The 17,094-nt window shown below is 32.7% G+C and overlaps 1 protein-coding gene across 2 annotated transcripts in view; it reads left to right on the forward strand.

The window, feature by feature from the left end:
- The window catches only part of LOC149808100 (uncharacterized), an 83,535-nt gene that overhangs the window by 61,479 nt on the left and 4,962 nt on the right, over nucleotides 1-17,094 (forward strand). Inside the window, exons 14-17 of one of the 2 annotated variants that reach the window (XM_089973475.1) lie at nucleotides 3,434-3,584; nucleotides 6,382-6,455; nucleotides 7,100-7,204; nucleotides 15,511-16,802. In XM_089973475.1, coding sequence (XP_089829601.1) covers nucleotides 3,434-3,584; nucleotides 6,382-6,455; nucleotides 7,100-7,204; nucleotides 15,511-15,516 — 336 coding nt within the window. In that variant the 3' untranslated portion in view covers nucleotides 15,517-16,802. Of the gene's footprint in view, nucleotides 1-3,433; nucleotides 3,585-6,381; nucleotides 6,456-7,099; nucleotides 7,205-15,510; nucleotides 16,803-17,094 lie in introns of those variants that run through there. The other variant, XM_089973474.1, reaches the window with a different exon arrangement.

A 17,094-nucleotide genomic window follows, 5' to 3' on the forward strand; every position in this document is an offset into this window, starting at 1 on the left:
AACACCTTATATATACTTTTTCCTGTTATTTACATACCTAATATATTCATTTCCATTACTAAAACACCTTACAGATACTTTTTCCTGTTATTTACATACCTAATATATTCATTTCCATTACTAAAACACCTTATAGATACTTTTTCCTGTTATTTACATACCTAATATATACATTTCCATTACTAAAACACCTTATAGATACTTTTCCTGTTATTTACATACCTAATATATTCATTTCCATTACTAAAACACCTTATAGATACTTTTTCCTGTTATTTACATACCTAATATATTCATTTCCATTACTAAAACACCTTACAGATACTTTTTCCTGTTATTTACATACCTAATAGATACCTTTCCATTACTAAAACACCTTATAGATACTTTTTCCTGTTATTTACATACCTAAATCATATGTTTCCATTACTAAAACACCTTATAGATACTTTTTCCTGTTATTTACATACCTAAATCATATGTTTCCATTACTAAAACACCTTATAGATACTTTTTCCTGTTATTTACATACCTAAATCATGATTCCATTACTAAAACACCTTATAGATACTGTTTCCTGTTATTTATATACCTAATACATGTTTCCATTACTAAAACACCTTATAGATACTTTTTCCACATTTTGACACCTTTTGGATAATTTTTTTCCATTAATGAAGTTCATTATAGATTTTTTCTATTATCAATACATATAATACTTTTTTCAGTTATTATATATTATATACTTTTTTGACTAACGTATATTTTTCCATTATAATTACATTTTATATATATATTTTCCATTATATTTACACTATATATACATTTTTCCATTATATTTACACTTTATATATATATATATATATATATATATATATATATATATATATATATATATATATATATATATATATATATATTTCCATTATATTCACACTTTATGTATACATTTTTCCATTATATTTACACTTTATCTATACATTTTTCAGTTACTAAAGCACACTATACTTTCTCGATTATTGACTCTTCTTGTCGATATTTTTCCATCACTGATACACTTTATACTTTTTCTGTTATTAACACATTATAGATACTTTTTTTTCTTCTCTTATTGAACCCACCTTATAGATACTTTTTGTCCATTATTCATGAACATTATAGATACCTTTTCCATTATTGCAACATTTTTTCCCATACCATATAGTGTTTATCCATGTCTGCCTGCCCTGTCTGTCACATATTTTGTTTCATTTCAATTATGAAGAACTTCTTGGATTGAAAAAAACTTTTGTATGAAGCTTTCCATGAAACACATGGGAATCAAGTTCAATTACCAAGTTATGGCCCCTGTGCAATGTATATTTAATTTGTATTGTTTTTAGTTTTTCTTCATGACCATGTGTTATGTATAACTGTATTTTAGACTTGACCTTGTTCAAAATTAAGTTCATTTTGTACCTGACCAGTAACATTTGTTTTGTGGACAAAAGAATACATAGCTAATATTTTTCCTATGATTGTGGATTAGATTATTATTAAGGTAAACATGTATATTTGGGTTTGGGTCTAGAATACTGGAATTCCCCCATGAAGTTCCTGTTGTACCTGATGTTTCCATGTTTGTTATTATAGTTTTAATAACAGATTTTATCTGTTTACAACTTAAAATTTACTAGAAATGAACTTTGGAATTATATCTATAGCTCTACTTTTTTGTCTTAGTTTTCTATATAATCTTGTTTTCTACATAATCTTGTATACTTGAAAAATTATTCATTCTTGTGACAACATCAGAAGCAGAATCATTGGTATTGTCAGGTTCACTTTATGATTTGGGTGGATTTATTTATTCAGAATATTATTTTCTGGAATTACAAAGTGCTCAGTAATATTCTTGGACAGAAACATTCATTTTGAATTAATGTAATTTTAGACAAGAACATGTTTGGATTATATTATTGTGGTTCATCTAAAGACTTAGCATATCTCCATGTGACAGGCCACTACAGGCACATCAATACATTTAGAGTTGAAGATTTTTTTAGAACACCACTGGGATTTAATTAAAATTTTATTTATTAATACTGGTGATAAAACTTTTGGATTGTTTGGAATTTAATTCACAACACTATGTGTTCTTTTTAAATTTTCACTTTGTAGTCTTGGGAAAGTTATCTGTTGAATTTTACAAAACTTGTTGGTTTTTTGCTCTTTTGTGTTGCTTAGTATAAGACCATAGAGTCATAACACCAGTTTTACTTAACACAGCTTTTATGTTGCCTAGTACAAGACCATAGAGTCATAACACCAGTTTGACTTAACACAGCTTTTCTGTTGCTTAGTACAAGACCATAGAGTCATAACACCAGTTTGACTTAACACAGCTTTTCTGTGGCTTAGTACAAGACCATAGAGTCATAACACCAGTTTGACTTAACACAGCTTTTCTGTGGCTTAGTACAAGACCATAGAGTCATAACACAAGTTTGACTTAACACAGCTTTTCTGTGGCTTAGTACAAGACCATAGAGTTATAGCATGAGTTTGACTTAACACAGCTTTTCTGTTGCTTAGTATAAGACCATAGAGTCATAACACCAGTTTGACTTAACACAGCTTTATTTCTGCTGAATTACATTCAGAGGCTTTAATGGATTGAAATCAAATTTTAAGAAGTCATAAATGTAGATCAAGATAAAATTCCATTGGATTTTTTTGCCATAGTTTTATGGAGGTATGGCCGTTGTTTGACTTACAGATCTGCTCTTGGTTTTGGTTCATTTCTGCTCAATAGTTTTGGAAGGACTTTATAAACTGGAGTGGAATTTCCTATGGAACTTTACATTAGAAAAGATCTGGATCCAGTTTTGATTTTTACCATTTTCCAGCAAAATCGTATACAGTTGCCTTATAACTTTGCCCTTCATGTTTGTTTCCACTCAGTAACCATTAAAAGACTTCTTGGATTGAAATAAAATTTGGTACAAGACTTCATGTTAAGAAGACCTAGATCAAGTTTGATTTTCATCCACTTTAACTAAAGTTTTAAAGAATTATTGGCCCTGTTCAACTTAGAACCCTGCTATCCAATTTCTGCTCAATAACTTTTGAAGTTCTTCATGGATTGAAGCTGGATTTGTTTTTATGGTTTTATTTTACAAATATAGGCCAGTTTGATTTTCACTATTTTCTCTTAGAACTTTATGGAGTTATGGCCCCCTGTTTTACCTGGCACTATGCCCATTAATTGCATCATATTGGCAGCATCATGTATGATAGCTTTAATGCACTCTGAGCATAATATGCAAGACTGTATTTTACTAACAATGGATATCAATATCAGATATATAATGCTTTTACAGTATGATTCTCGCACTTTTGAACTTGCAGTACCCATTATCATGGAAATATTTACCTGTCCCAATAATTGCAGGCCCTACTACCAGAGGAGGTAAAGAAGAAATACAGCCATAGAGTGCAAGAGTTGCAGGATCCCACCATGATCATTGACCTGTATTTCTGTGGATCTTTAGAGAGACCTGAAACACTACAGACAATCCTCAAGCAGGGTTTCTCTGAAGCAGGTCAGATTTGTCTTCCCATTGTATTTACTCATAGAGTAATGGGCTTCTGAAATAGAAGACCCTATTTATTACTTTGAATTCAGTTTGTATTCTCCCACTGCATGCATCATTTGCATCTTAATTTATATATCTATCCATATATATGTACTTTCTTCTATGTAACCATCATAACTGACATATACCCTGACAGTGTTTGGGTGGTTTAGAGGACTAAAAAAAAGTGTTTTGAAGTCCCAAGGGGAGGTCAGTGCACATGACCTAAGAAAGCTTCACTTTCCAATTAAGAATAAGTTATTTTATCATATAAACCTATATAAAATTACTGGAAATTCAAATCTGATAAAAAAGAAAATAACATTTGTTTTCTTTGAAGCATTTAATTTTAACCTACAAACCAAAACTAGTTGGTAGGCTTAGAATTGTCCAGTAACATCACAACACACATGCACCCACACTTACATTAACACAACCACACAAAATTTATTAAAACAAAATATACAAAATTTCTGTCTTTAATATCCACCAGACAGGGGAAAATTTCTAAATTAGATGCTGTCTTTGATGCTTTCAGTAATTCAAAGGGTTGGGTTGAAGGTAATACAAATGTTGTTTGTGTCATCATATCACTAATTTGAGGCTGAATGTTACTTCCCCAAAGATCTTCTTTTTAGAATATTTATCAGCACTTCCCATGCTGCTGCGCTTCACAAAGTCAAACTCCATCTACGAGTTAATGAAATTTAGCTTTGCTGGGCTTTGTTTATTTGCACATAGTTCGTCTTCTCCTTATAACAGCTGCATTTTGACATTTTGCCTTTAAAAAAAACCCCACTTGTACACTGTTCCAATTGCCAAAACAACCATGTTTTGCATTTTATATTTAGAGGCATTCAAGGCAACTATGGGTAATAACTTGTTTTTCAACATGCACCTTTATGATTGTAGGTAAATTCAACGAAATGGGTTGTACCACCTCATTTACATTACCTATGCAGATTGGCCTAATGGGTTGTCCCACAGTATTGTTTAAAGGACTTGTCATGGCATTTTCATAGCTATTCTCAGCCAGTTAGGTGAAATGAAGGTTGCCTATTTCTGAACGCCTTTCTTTTAATTGACTCAATCAGCAGTATAAACTGCCCCAAGAGTAGTTCTACATGGACTCTAAGCAGGAATGTTTGTAGTCTATGCAGGCTACAGACATGTGTAGTGGTGGTTAAAAAATGGCTCTTTTCTTTTTTTTGTTTTTGTCCCCTTAGGTTATAGAAAATAATGTTGTTGAAAACACAAATGTGTCTCAGAGTTTGGGAGTTTTAAAAAGTGGTCTTGGCATGACACATCATATTATGACCGAGAAGGGCCATACAGGGATCAATGCTTCATTGACTCAGCAAAGTGTTTTTAAAGATGTTGCTAGTTCCCAACATATGCATTATCTAAATAAATTTTAGCTTGGACACTGAGATATATTTCAGAGGTGTCATACTAGTCTCAATAAGTGTACATATAGATTCTCATCTTTTACATAAAATCTTCTGTTTAATCTTGAATCTGAGTGAACAAGAGAGTTGGACAAAATATCAGCATGGACTGTGCAAGAGACTCCAACCCTGAGAGAAACAAGCTAACCAAATTACCCACATACAAGAATTAAGTACAAACAGAAAATAACAGAGAGAGTCGTGCACAGCTTTATTGTAAACCAATCAAACATCATGTAACAAAGGAAGCTCAGCATCCAAACTAGCAAAATGTTATTTTCACAGTGAAAATGGAATTATATCAACAGTACTTTAAAATTAAGGGCATCACATGTACATTATATGTCAGAACCTTCTCACTTCATCCTGGGTCAAAAATTGGGGTGAGTGTTATACATTTCTGTGCATTATATGTTTGAATTATTATGACTCAGTCAGGGCTTACATGTTTTACAAAAACTAATCTAGTTTAGCAGCATTCCATTATGGTACCCAGCTTTCCATGTTGATGCTCAGTGTTCTCGAAGACCAAGATTATTATTTACAGATGTTGAGGTAACTATATTAATTGATTGAGAAATTCATTAGCAATTCATGGACATCTTAAATAAAGACTTAAAGGCATGTACAATTTTTAGCTTACCTGGCCAGGAGATTTTATGGGATCATCCTTCATCCATCATGTGTGGTCCATTAATCTTTATGCTTTGCTTGGGGCCCTGTTCATCACTTTTGCTGCCTTGGGCCCCGCACATCCTAGGGCTGAGCCATGCCTTTGATTACAATAAATCGAATACATTAAATTGTCATGCATATGTTAGCACAACTACTAACCTAAAATTTAACATAAATTTCATGTAGCTAGAAGGACTAGTCAGTTGAGTAATTACTAGTCCTGCATGAGTCTTTCTTCAGGAACTGACTGGTGACAATTGAAACTCTACTAGCCATTGCACTATTGAAATTATGAAAATTACTTCTCTGACAGGAAATGTACTAGTCATCAGACTATTGAAATTATGAAAATTACTAGTCTGACAGGAAATGTACTTGTCATCGGACTATTTAAATTATGAAAATTACTAGTCTGACAGGAAATGTAGTAGCCATTGAACTATTGAAACTATGAAAATTACTAGTTTGACAGGAAATTTACTAGCTCTGTCAAGCAGTACACTGCTAATTTCAAACCTTGAAATGCACCATTAAAAATTATTCAGTAGTAAACAGTCCTATATTTACCTTTTGAATTATGTGTTTTTATTGCTTTCAATTGTTGACCCATTTTTATTTCTAGATGCATTAATCTGTTTCAGATTTGGTGCATGGAGACTTTGGCAAGGGCCTTTACTTTTCCAAATACCCATCCAAGGCTGCACAGTTCTCAGCCGTAAAGACTTTGAATATTTTATTTAAAAGAGTCATTTATTTTCACTGTTAATGGCTTGAAAACAGCAGATATTTGGATTGTAATGTTCATATCACTTTGAGGAATGACCATGTCTTTCAGTCTTTTCTACTTTGCTTGTATGTTCAAGTGTCTCTCCCCTTTTCCCTTTCTCTCTCACTTTCAAAATTATTCAGGTTTTGCAAAGTTCAGTGTGAATTTTCTTTGTCAGTATTATTTCTGTAAGCTTTATATCTGTTAATTGTTTTATAAAGATTATCAAGCTTATTACAGTACCAAGATTTCACTCAGAGTTATAAAACTGAATGTTTACTATTTTCTTGTTTAAAAAGTTGTTGTTGTAATAATTATGCAGAGTTGAAGGGGATACAACTCTATACATTAAAATTTGCCAATTTTGCAATCTAGCAAGTTCTTTCCCCTTCTTTTTAATACATTGTGTATGCATACAATTTCACATTTTGTTATTGCACTTATAATTCATTATCATTCAAAGACATCATTATTATCTACATTGCATCTATATAGATAATCTAGAAAAGATTTAAAAGAAAGATTAGATATTATCCAAGCTTGCAAGGTTAAAAAAAAAAATCAAAGATAATTTCCTTTTTTTTCCTTCACAGATTGGTAAACTGCTTAAAGTAGAAGTTGGATTGGGAAATACAGAAACAGTGGTAAAAGCAGATAGAACCAGAAAAGGGCCAAAATCTGGTTTTGACTCAATAATTGTAAGTATTTTAAAATGCTTTTTAAAAAAAGATGATCTTTTTGATCTGATGCACAACAGTGTCCAATAAAAAGAGGATCTTCATGATCTCATGCACAACAATGTCCAATAAAAAGAGGATCTTCATGATCTCATGCACAACAGTGTCCAATAAAAAGAAGATATTCATGATCTCATGCACAACAGTGTCCAATAAAAAGAGGATCTTCATGATCTCATGCACACCAGTGTCTGATAAAAAGAGGATCTTCATGATCTCATGCACAACAATGTCCAATAAAAAGAGGATCTTCATGATCTCATGCACAACAATGTCCAATAAAAAGAGGATCTTCATGATCTCATGCACAACAGTGTCCAATAAAAAGAGGATCTTCATTTGAGACTTTATTTATAGAATGCTAATCTTCAATGAAAAAAGAGCTATAATAATAAGACAGTGAACACACATTATGATACAAGCTATACTACTGTAGTAAGCTTCATTTAAGTCACACAGTCTATTGATACTTGAAATCAGAAAACACATCACTATTAACGTGAGCATAGTCCATCAGGGCTTGTTAGCACCATTTCATGTCATTCACATCCCTGGTACAATATAAATTCAACATGGAATTCTTATTGTGTCTATATTGATTCATATATCTCACATAAGTAATCTCCCTTGTTTTAAACATGCTGATCTGTAATAAAACATTAAATCCAACTTGTTGGTAGATAGTGCTTGTTTATGTTTTAAACTTGTCATGTTTTAGTCACCTAAATATGAATAAAATAGTACATTTTATTGGTTGTGGTGGAAAAATCTGACCAATGACATTGTGTTTTGCTCTGCTGATTCAAGCAAAAAGTGTTCGTGCAAATAAGGTTATGCTCGGATTAATGAGGTGGAGCCTCCATACGTATGTTTAATTAGGTAATTACACTCATTGAAGATTACCACATGTGCAGTAAAAATGGATATAGGTGACACCTGCTTATGAACTACCAGTAACCAGAATCTGGATGTCTGCTTGGGTATTAATGCATTAAGAGGCTTGCTTGTCCAAATCTAAACTTTTGGTTCTTGTGGGCTGTTGGGCACCATATTTTTCTGCCCTTGTTCTGCCACATGCCCAAAACTGCCCATTCTTTGCCTGGGTAATTTTCTATTCCTATGTTTGAAAAAATATTTAATGATAGTTTTTTAGTTAAAAAGCAGAGAACAAATCTTTGAGAGTTTTAACTGTGTGTAATGTCCCATGTCTGAGAAAATAAGCAGTGATGAACCTTATGAATACTTGTCTTTCTTAATTACTTATGTAATGGAGATACATACAACACAAGATAATAGGTGAAGACTGTAGCCACTTTCATGGTTTTCAGAATTCTAGGGGTATAGTTTTTATATACCTTATGTTACATGTACACATCAATACGTGGCAGGGCCTTTGGTCCAACTCAGGCCTTGCTTGATGTAATCAATTTATGATATGTGAGCAGGGTTGTTGGTCCCACTAAATTCCATCAAATGCAAAGCTTGTTCCATCCATATATATTTCATTGCAATATGACAATAAAACTGTTCAAATAATTTTGTGGTGAATATTTTTAAACGTTTTGGACCCCATTTCTCAGTCAATTCCAACATCTGATTCATTATCCTATGGATATAATTGGAAAAGAAGGATGAGTGACACCAGCATTGCTCCATCCATTTCATTAGCATGTTCAGTTTCAACACGTATGTGAATTAGCATTCACAAGTTCACATATAGAAGTTAACTAGGTGAGTGACATATGGTCCACTTGGGCCTTTTGTTTCTACATACATTGTAAATGTATTATTGGTATAGTACATTGATTGATAGAGCTGAATCATCTCAAGTGACAATGATATCATGAGATCTCATGAGATCTGATTATGTTTTTATTACATGCACATACCTTTCAAGGAAAGACTTTATTTCAATTAATTATTTGGATTATTTTTAATTTTTCAATTGTAAGAAAGTTATTCATAGACAGTGAAGCACTGGATAATGTGTGCAGATATCCATTTAGGAGACTTTTGTTGATACAGGTGGTTGACTGATGTCACTGTTCAACACATTAAAGCATCTCACCTATTTCAGTATTTAAATGAAGCAGACAATGTGGAATTCAGAGATGGTTTGGGTAGTTCAGTATCCTTTTAGACATTGCCAGAAGAACACTGAAATTTTTGTTACTATATAAATTTGGAAACATTGTATAACTTTATGAATAATACACTTGTTTAAATTCAGGAACTAATGGTAACTTTTCCAGATAAAGGTGGGGTGTGGGTCATTCATACAACATGATAATGTTAACTACTCCAAAATTGGCTGGAGTGGGTGTCATTCATGTGACATCATTATTATTAGTAGTATTAGCATTAATTATTATCAAAATGTTAACTTCTCCAGATTTGATTGGAGTGAGGGTCGTTCATGTGACATCATCATCATCATCATCATTATGTTAACTTCTCCAGAATTGGTCCGGTTGGAGTCATTCATGTGATGCCATAAAATAGTTGTCTTTGGTTATATGGAATGAGAAAATGCATGTAGGTGATACAGATGTCCATATCTAATTACTGAAAAATTATTAGTTAGGGGTATGTATCATTTATAGGTATATAATAAAAGTGAGATGAAACAGGATTTATGTTACTTACTACAATTCTTCCATTGTGTTTAGTCTATTTGGTGTTTCATTATCTCCTAAAGTTTACAGTCATTGACATCATTCTTTTGCATAAATCTGATCAGTTATTGATATTATAATTGATTGGGAACAAGTAAAAAGTAGGTACTCTAACAAGCGTATGAATTATTCTAACAAGCATATTAGGTATTTTGACAAGAATATTAATAACTCTGTCAAGCATATTAGGTACTCTGACAATAATATTGAGAAATCAGTCAAGCATATTTGGTACTCAAACAAAACTATTAAGAACTCTATCAAGCATATTAGTTACTCTGACAAGATTATTGAGAACTCTGTCAAGCATATTTCATACTCTGACAAGAATATTGAGAGCTCTGTCAACCATATTTGGTGCTAAGACAAAAATATTAAGAACTCTATCAACATATTAAGTACTCTGACCAGAATATTAAGAACTCTGTCAAGCATATTTGGTACTCAAACAAAAATATTAAGAACTCTGTCAAGCATATTAGTTACTCTGACAAGATTATTGAGAACTCTGTCAAGCATATTTCATACTCTGACAAGAATATTGAGAGCTCTGTCGACCATATTTGGTGCTAAGACAAAAATATTAAGAACTCTATCAACATATTAAGTACTCTGACCAGAATATTAAGAACTCTATCAAGCATATTAATTACTCTGTCAACAATATTAAGAACTCTATCAAGCATATGTGGTACTCTGACCAGAATATTAAAAACTCTATCAAGCATATGTGGTACTCTGACCAGAATATTAAGAACTCTATCAAGCATATGTGGTACTCTGACCAGAATATTAAGAACTCTATCAAGCATATTAGGTACTCTGTCAAGAATATTAAAAACTCTATTAAGCAAATGTGGTACTCAGAAAAGAATAATAAGAACTCTATCAAGCATATGTGGTACTCTGACCAGAATATTAAAAACTCTATTAAGCAAATGTGGTACTCAGAAAAGAATAATAAGAACTCTATCAATCATATATGGTACTTTGACCAGAATATTAAGAACTCTCTCAAGCATATTAGGTACTCTGACAAAAATATTAAGAACTCTGTCAAGCATATTAGTTACTCTGACAAGAATATTAAGAACTCTGTCAAGCATATTAGTTACTCTGACAAAATTATTAAGAACTCTGTCAAGCATATTAGTTACTCTGACAAGAATATTAAGAACTCTGTCAAGCATATTAGTTACTCTGACAAGAATATTAAGAACTCTGTCAAGCATATTAGTTACTCTGACAAGAATATTAAGAACTCTGTCAAGCATATTAGTTACTCTGACAAAATTATTAAGAACTCTGTCAAGCATATTAGTTATTCTGTCAACAATATTAAGAACTCTATCAAGCATATGTGGTACTCTGACCAGAATTTTAAAAACTCTATCAAGCATGTATGGTACTCTGACCAGAACATTAAGAACTCTATCAAGCATATGTGGTACTCTGACCAGAATTTTAAAAACTCTATCAAGCATGTATGGTACTCTGACCAGAATATTAAAAACTCTATTAAGCAAATGTGGTACTCAGAAAAGAATAATAAGAACTCTATCAAGCATATGTGGTACTCTGACCAGAATATTAAGAACTCTGTCAAGCATATTAGTTACTCTGACAAGAATATTAAGAACTCTGTCAAGCATATTAGTTACTCTGACAAGAATATTAAGAACTCTGTCAAGCATATTAGTTACTCTGACAAGAATATTAAGAACTCTGTCCAGCATATTAGTTACTCTGACAAGAATATAAGAACTCTGTCAAGCATATTAAGAACTCTGTCAAGCACATTAGGTACTCTGTCAAGAATATTAAGAACTCTGTCAGCATAATTAAGCTTTGTGTAAAAATCATTTTGGTTTTTTGTATCTTAAACATCTAGATACAGGAGTGAATGAATTTACAAATATGCTTTTGAGATGGAATAGTTGGGGTTGTGCAATTTTAATGCCATTATTTGTAATTATATACATATGAGATTTTGAAATGTTAAAAAAATTGCTGTTTATCATTAGTAATTTAATATCATGATAACTCTCTGTCATTATCTGAGTAAAGCAACTGCAGGTAAGCCAACACACTAATGTTACAAAAACTGTCAGTGCATTAAGAAAGTATTTACCAACGATTATCCCTCTTTTCATGGGACCCCCTGTGCTTATCATGGGAGACCCCCTGCTAAGGTTTTAGGCACACCTGACTACACAAAACTTTGTTTATAATATTATTTTGCCTTTATTACCCTTTGGTTTCAGATTCAATTCTGTCTTAATAGCAATGACTTCAATTTCTGATAAAGAAAATTTGCTTGCTGGTTTTGGGTATAGTTGAAGATAGTGTATCAGTGTTTATCATCATGTAAAGGGCATTAGCAGCAGTGTTGTAAGATATCCATGTGTATTGTGTTATTTTAATGACTTCAAGTGTAAACAGTTTGAAATGAGCATAAAACTTTTGATATAATTTGATATTGCTTTTGAATGTTAACTTATTTAGGAAGGAAATTGTACATATTTTTGATCCACTAACAAATGTGGAATGAAATTCTAGATTCTTAATTCTGTTTTCCAGCTGTTAAAATGTCCTATTTGATGGGTAATTAACCCACTTTGTTAGTAATTTATTTGTGCACTGCTGTGCAAATTTCAAATTTATACCTAAATTCTTTTAGTATTACAAATAGAAAGATATGATACAAGATTTATGAAGTCTGATGTTATGTTAAATTCATTTTGGAAATGGCTATGTATTATATGAATTACTTATATAAAAAAGTTCATAGTTGTTGGCATTCTTTAGGAATAAACAAGTTGACTATCATTTCACAGGATGCCATGTCCCACCTCTGCTTAGCAACATTCAGCAAGCTAGTAAAGTCAAAAGCAAGAAAAATAGGTCACTGTGACCTGCATTTGCATAAGGCAACTAATACCCTCAAGATGGATGAACCTGTATGTGTTTTGTGAGAGAAATAGGCCAAAATGTAAAACTAAATGCTATCATGGCATGGTTGATTAAGGCAATAAATGCTTTGAACCCCCAGTTTTGGGGGGGTGGGGGTGGAATTTATAGCACATGCAGAGCTGTTTGTAATGAGAACACATGACTTCCAATTTATTGTCTTGGAACCTGAGTTTTGAAAATGGGTCAAATTTTCTATATATGGAATCTTAGTTTTTGGGGAAATTTGGTCCAGGACTTGCTGAATAGAGCTCCGGCACAAGCTTCTGGGTTGTAAATGCCCATCCTCCATCACTCATCTAACTTTTGGTGCATTTTTTCAGCTGTCCCTTAATAGGAGAATAAAAAGCATTACAAGAGTTTGTGCACAGTGTAAACTGAACTCAGTTTTGTAAAAATCGTTTTATAGGAAATTGCTATTTTTATTGTAGTTGCATTTGTTGTTAGTACTGTCTTCTTCAGTATCAAAAACCACCAACTATGTTAATATGATACTAAATATATGCCTCAAATAAATTTATCTGCTTATTCGTCTAACGTTACATAAACATTAATAGCTTTAATACTTTAATATGAGCTCGACTTGTTTCTTACTTGTAAGTATTATTGTTGTTAAACTGCCACCTGATTATGTGGCACCTTTACTTAGTATCACTTGAAATTTTGTTCTGTTCTCAACAATACAAATCTTTTGCCACAGTAATCTATTTACTAAACAGACACAAGTCAACAAACTAGAATATTTATCGCTATTACAAACTATCTTCCTTTTCTGTATACAAAAAAGCATGCAGTAGAATGTCATAAAAGCATGATTCAAAAGCAAAGCTGCTGAAATATCGTACAGCATTTCACTCTTGCCCTCTTGACCCCTAACATACTATGGCCATCAACCTGTTGGAGATTTTTGTTCAAGCACCAGATACGCATTCAGTGATGTTCCTGTGTGTGCTTGCCTTAACAACAAGAGTTGATCTTGGAACAAAAACCTCAAAACTCAACATGTTCATTGTTCTTGTCAAATCCATCTTCAGAACTGGTACGAGTTCTCAGCCCAAGAACAAGGTTTTCACAGGTTCTTGACATTAGGGTAAGAAGAACCATAAGAAAATTGTTCTCGTGTCAGGAACATTTTTTTCATGTCTTGCCTGAAGACATACGTTGGCAATGGAATTTCATGCCATGTGTTCAGTTTCAACAGTTCAAAGCACAAAATGAGTTTTTCATTATCATGAATATCTATCATGAACTATCCAAACAAACATTCCAAAATTTGTCTAATTATGGAGGGGATACATATCTGTCTTTTTCTATATTCCCAGCATTGAAAGATAAGTACTGAACTTTCTTATTTATCCAAATCTAAAATAAATGATACATTAATCAAACATGTCTTCCTAGACAAACTTGCAGTTAAGTTCTTTTCACAAGTTTTCCAGCATTTTTTTTTTGGTGGGGGGAGACAGGGAGAACTATAAACAGAGCAATGTGCCATGGGTCACAAATTTCACATCTGGGACAACATCAGTGACTGATTTCTCATTGTGCACTGCAGCCATGCACACAGACAGTCACACCATAATGGTCCTATTTTTATGAATAAACAGTTTTCCAGTTTTCTTTAAATCAATTCCAAGAATGCCTACATCAAAGCCAAGAATCACCAACTAAAGGGAAGAAAAAATATTCTAACAATATTTACAGACTACATTTGTGGGCACTTGCTCAGAAGTAACAGTTGTGGCCAGAGTCCTTATCTCAGCTGATCAGTGATGCGTGGATGTTGGAGAATCTGAGTACTTTCTATACTTCAGTGCACTTGAACACGGTGCCAAGCTCTTATATGATCAAGATAACTTCTGTTAAGAAAAATGTTAAAATTACAGTTCTTAGCCAAGAACACTTGTTAAGGATATGAATCGAATGGGTGGAAAAACTCTGCAGATTTACAAACTTTTAATGGTGATATTTAAAAATAAAAGATTTAGGACTGCCAATTTAAACTGGAGCTTCCTGCCAGGTGGCCTTAATTAATATACTTAAATCATCCACAAACTTGAGTGTAAAGTGTAGGTCACTGTGACATTGTTTTGCCATGGTGAGAAAGAACTCAAAGATTAAGTTTCAGCTCTACATGCAAAGAGAAATGTAGCAAAATGCAAAACACTTTTTGTTGACATCTATGACAATGCTGGTGTTCAAAATAATAATTAGTTTGGTCTGTGCTTTAAAGGCAAGTAAAATTAATTGTAAATAAATGTATTCATGCAGCATTCTTGATTTCCATCCCTGAAAGCCAGTTTGACAGGAAACTTTCAAATTATGCAGGGTATCTGGAAATTTTGTAACTGTTTTTTTAAAAATGTTTTTGTTTCTTTGAACCTGTTAATAAAATAAATGTTAATTGATAATAATATTCTATAAAACGATCTGCAGATGCACATGTGGCATGCCAGAAACCTGCAGATATATGTGTGTGATGTAACATAGGTAAATTATAATAAAGTAAAAATGTCAGAATGGAGACTCTGCAATGGCATCACTGTAAAACCTGGTGCTCTTTGAGTGCTCTCTGACTGACATCAAGGCCAGCTTGGATTAATTCACTGTTTTCTCCTACAGTTTTGAGGTGGTTTCATCTTTTAAAGAGGGTCATGAATTCATGGATGGTGACATGTTCAGGAAGACCACTGTCTTAGATTGATGAGCAGGAAATGGCTACAGTGAAAGATAGTTGATGAAGATGATTGATACAAAGCGGAGATATTTCTTTTATGGCATTAATTCATCAGCTGTTTTTAATATCTTGAAGAATCGTTTGAAACACAGAAAGTTTTGTGCTGGATGGGTCCTGCACTTATTGATGGTTGATCAAGAGCATAATTGGGTTGAAATCATCAAATTTATACCTGCCAAATATGAAAATGTCTGAATGAGAATGTCAAAGGTGATGTAACATGGATTTACTTTTCTGAACCTGACACAAGAGGAAAGAAGAACACAGCTATTTTATTTTACTTTAAATCTAAGCAATGTCTTAAAATAACTTTATTGTAACTTTATTAGTATTCCCTTCTCTGCTGGTCTTTCACTTTAACAGCCTCCCATGGAGGGGAGAAATGTTAAGAATGTGACTTGCAAGGAATCAGATAATAGACTCCATTTTGCAAGACACTGTACAAATTGCATTGTCAGAAGAATTGCATTATGCTGTAATTGCACAGAACATCTTTATTTTTCTTCTACCATTTTAGGTTACTTATATGTTCAGAACAGTTTTATTTCCTTATAATGAAACTATACAGACCCCATTTACAGTCCTTACCATTTGTCCCACTTGTCTGTATATAGAGACCCCAATCACAGTCCCTATCATTTTTCTCACTTGCCTGCACATAAAGACCCCAATCACAGTCCCTACCATCTGTCCCACTTGTCTGTATATAAAGACCACGATCACAGTCCCTACCATCTGTCCCACTTGTCTGTTTATAGAGACCCCAATCAAAGTCTCTACCATCTGTCCCAATCATCTGTTAATATGGACCCCAATCACAGTTCTACCATCTGTCCCACTTGTATGTATAGTCATAATTTCTTTGCAGCAAATCATAGCACAGCTACCAAATTTAATTGTGATTTATTTTTAAAGTTTATCCTAAATTTATTTTCTTAAAAATTAGACAAAAATTATTGTACACGTTTTTTTGTCATTTTATGGCAATAAAGTGTTGTGTTAAAGAAAGAGGCAAGTACTTGTTAATGTGTGTTATATTTTAGAAAATGACTCCTTTAAACAGACCATTATTAACATTTATTGATTAAGCAGAGATGCTCACTTTTTCTACTGAAAAGTTGACAAATCAGAGCTAAATATACCAACTAATTTGCATCTTATTTTCTTTAAAATCAGATATTGTCATCACGTTTTCAACAGTGATGATTAGATCACAGTAAAATTGTCATGAAAATTGGGTGAGTGTTAGTGAAGTTAGAACAGTTCAATCTTGTATAAGTTATATAGTAAAACTGGCCAAGGTGTCAGATCATCAGTTAACTAGACAAGATCAGCATCCCAGCAATGTGACAGATTATTAGTTAATCAGGACTCTTATAGACAAGATTAGCATCCCAGCAATGTGACAGATTATCAGTTAATCAGGACCCTTATAGACAAGGAAAGCATCCCAGCAATGTGACAGATTA

Source organism: Sinohyriopsis cumingii, chromosome 1, assembly GCF_028554795.1.
Source record: "Sinohyriopsis cumingii isolate HCF-2022 chromosome 1, ASM2855479v2, whole genome shotgun sequence".
Lineage (NCBI taxonomy): Eukaryota > Metazoa > Mollusca > Bivalvia > Unionida > Unionidae > Sinohyriopsis > Sinohyriopsis cumingii.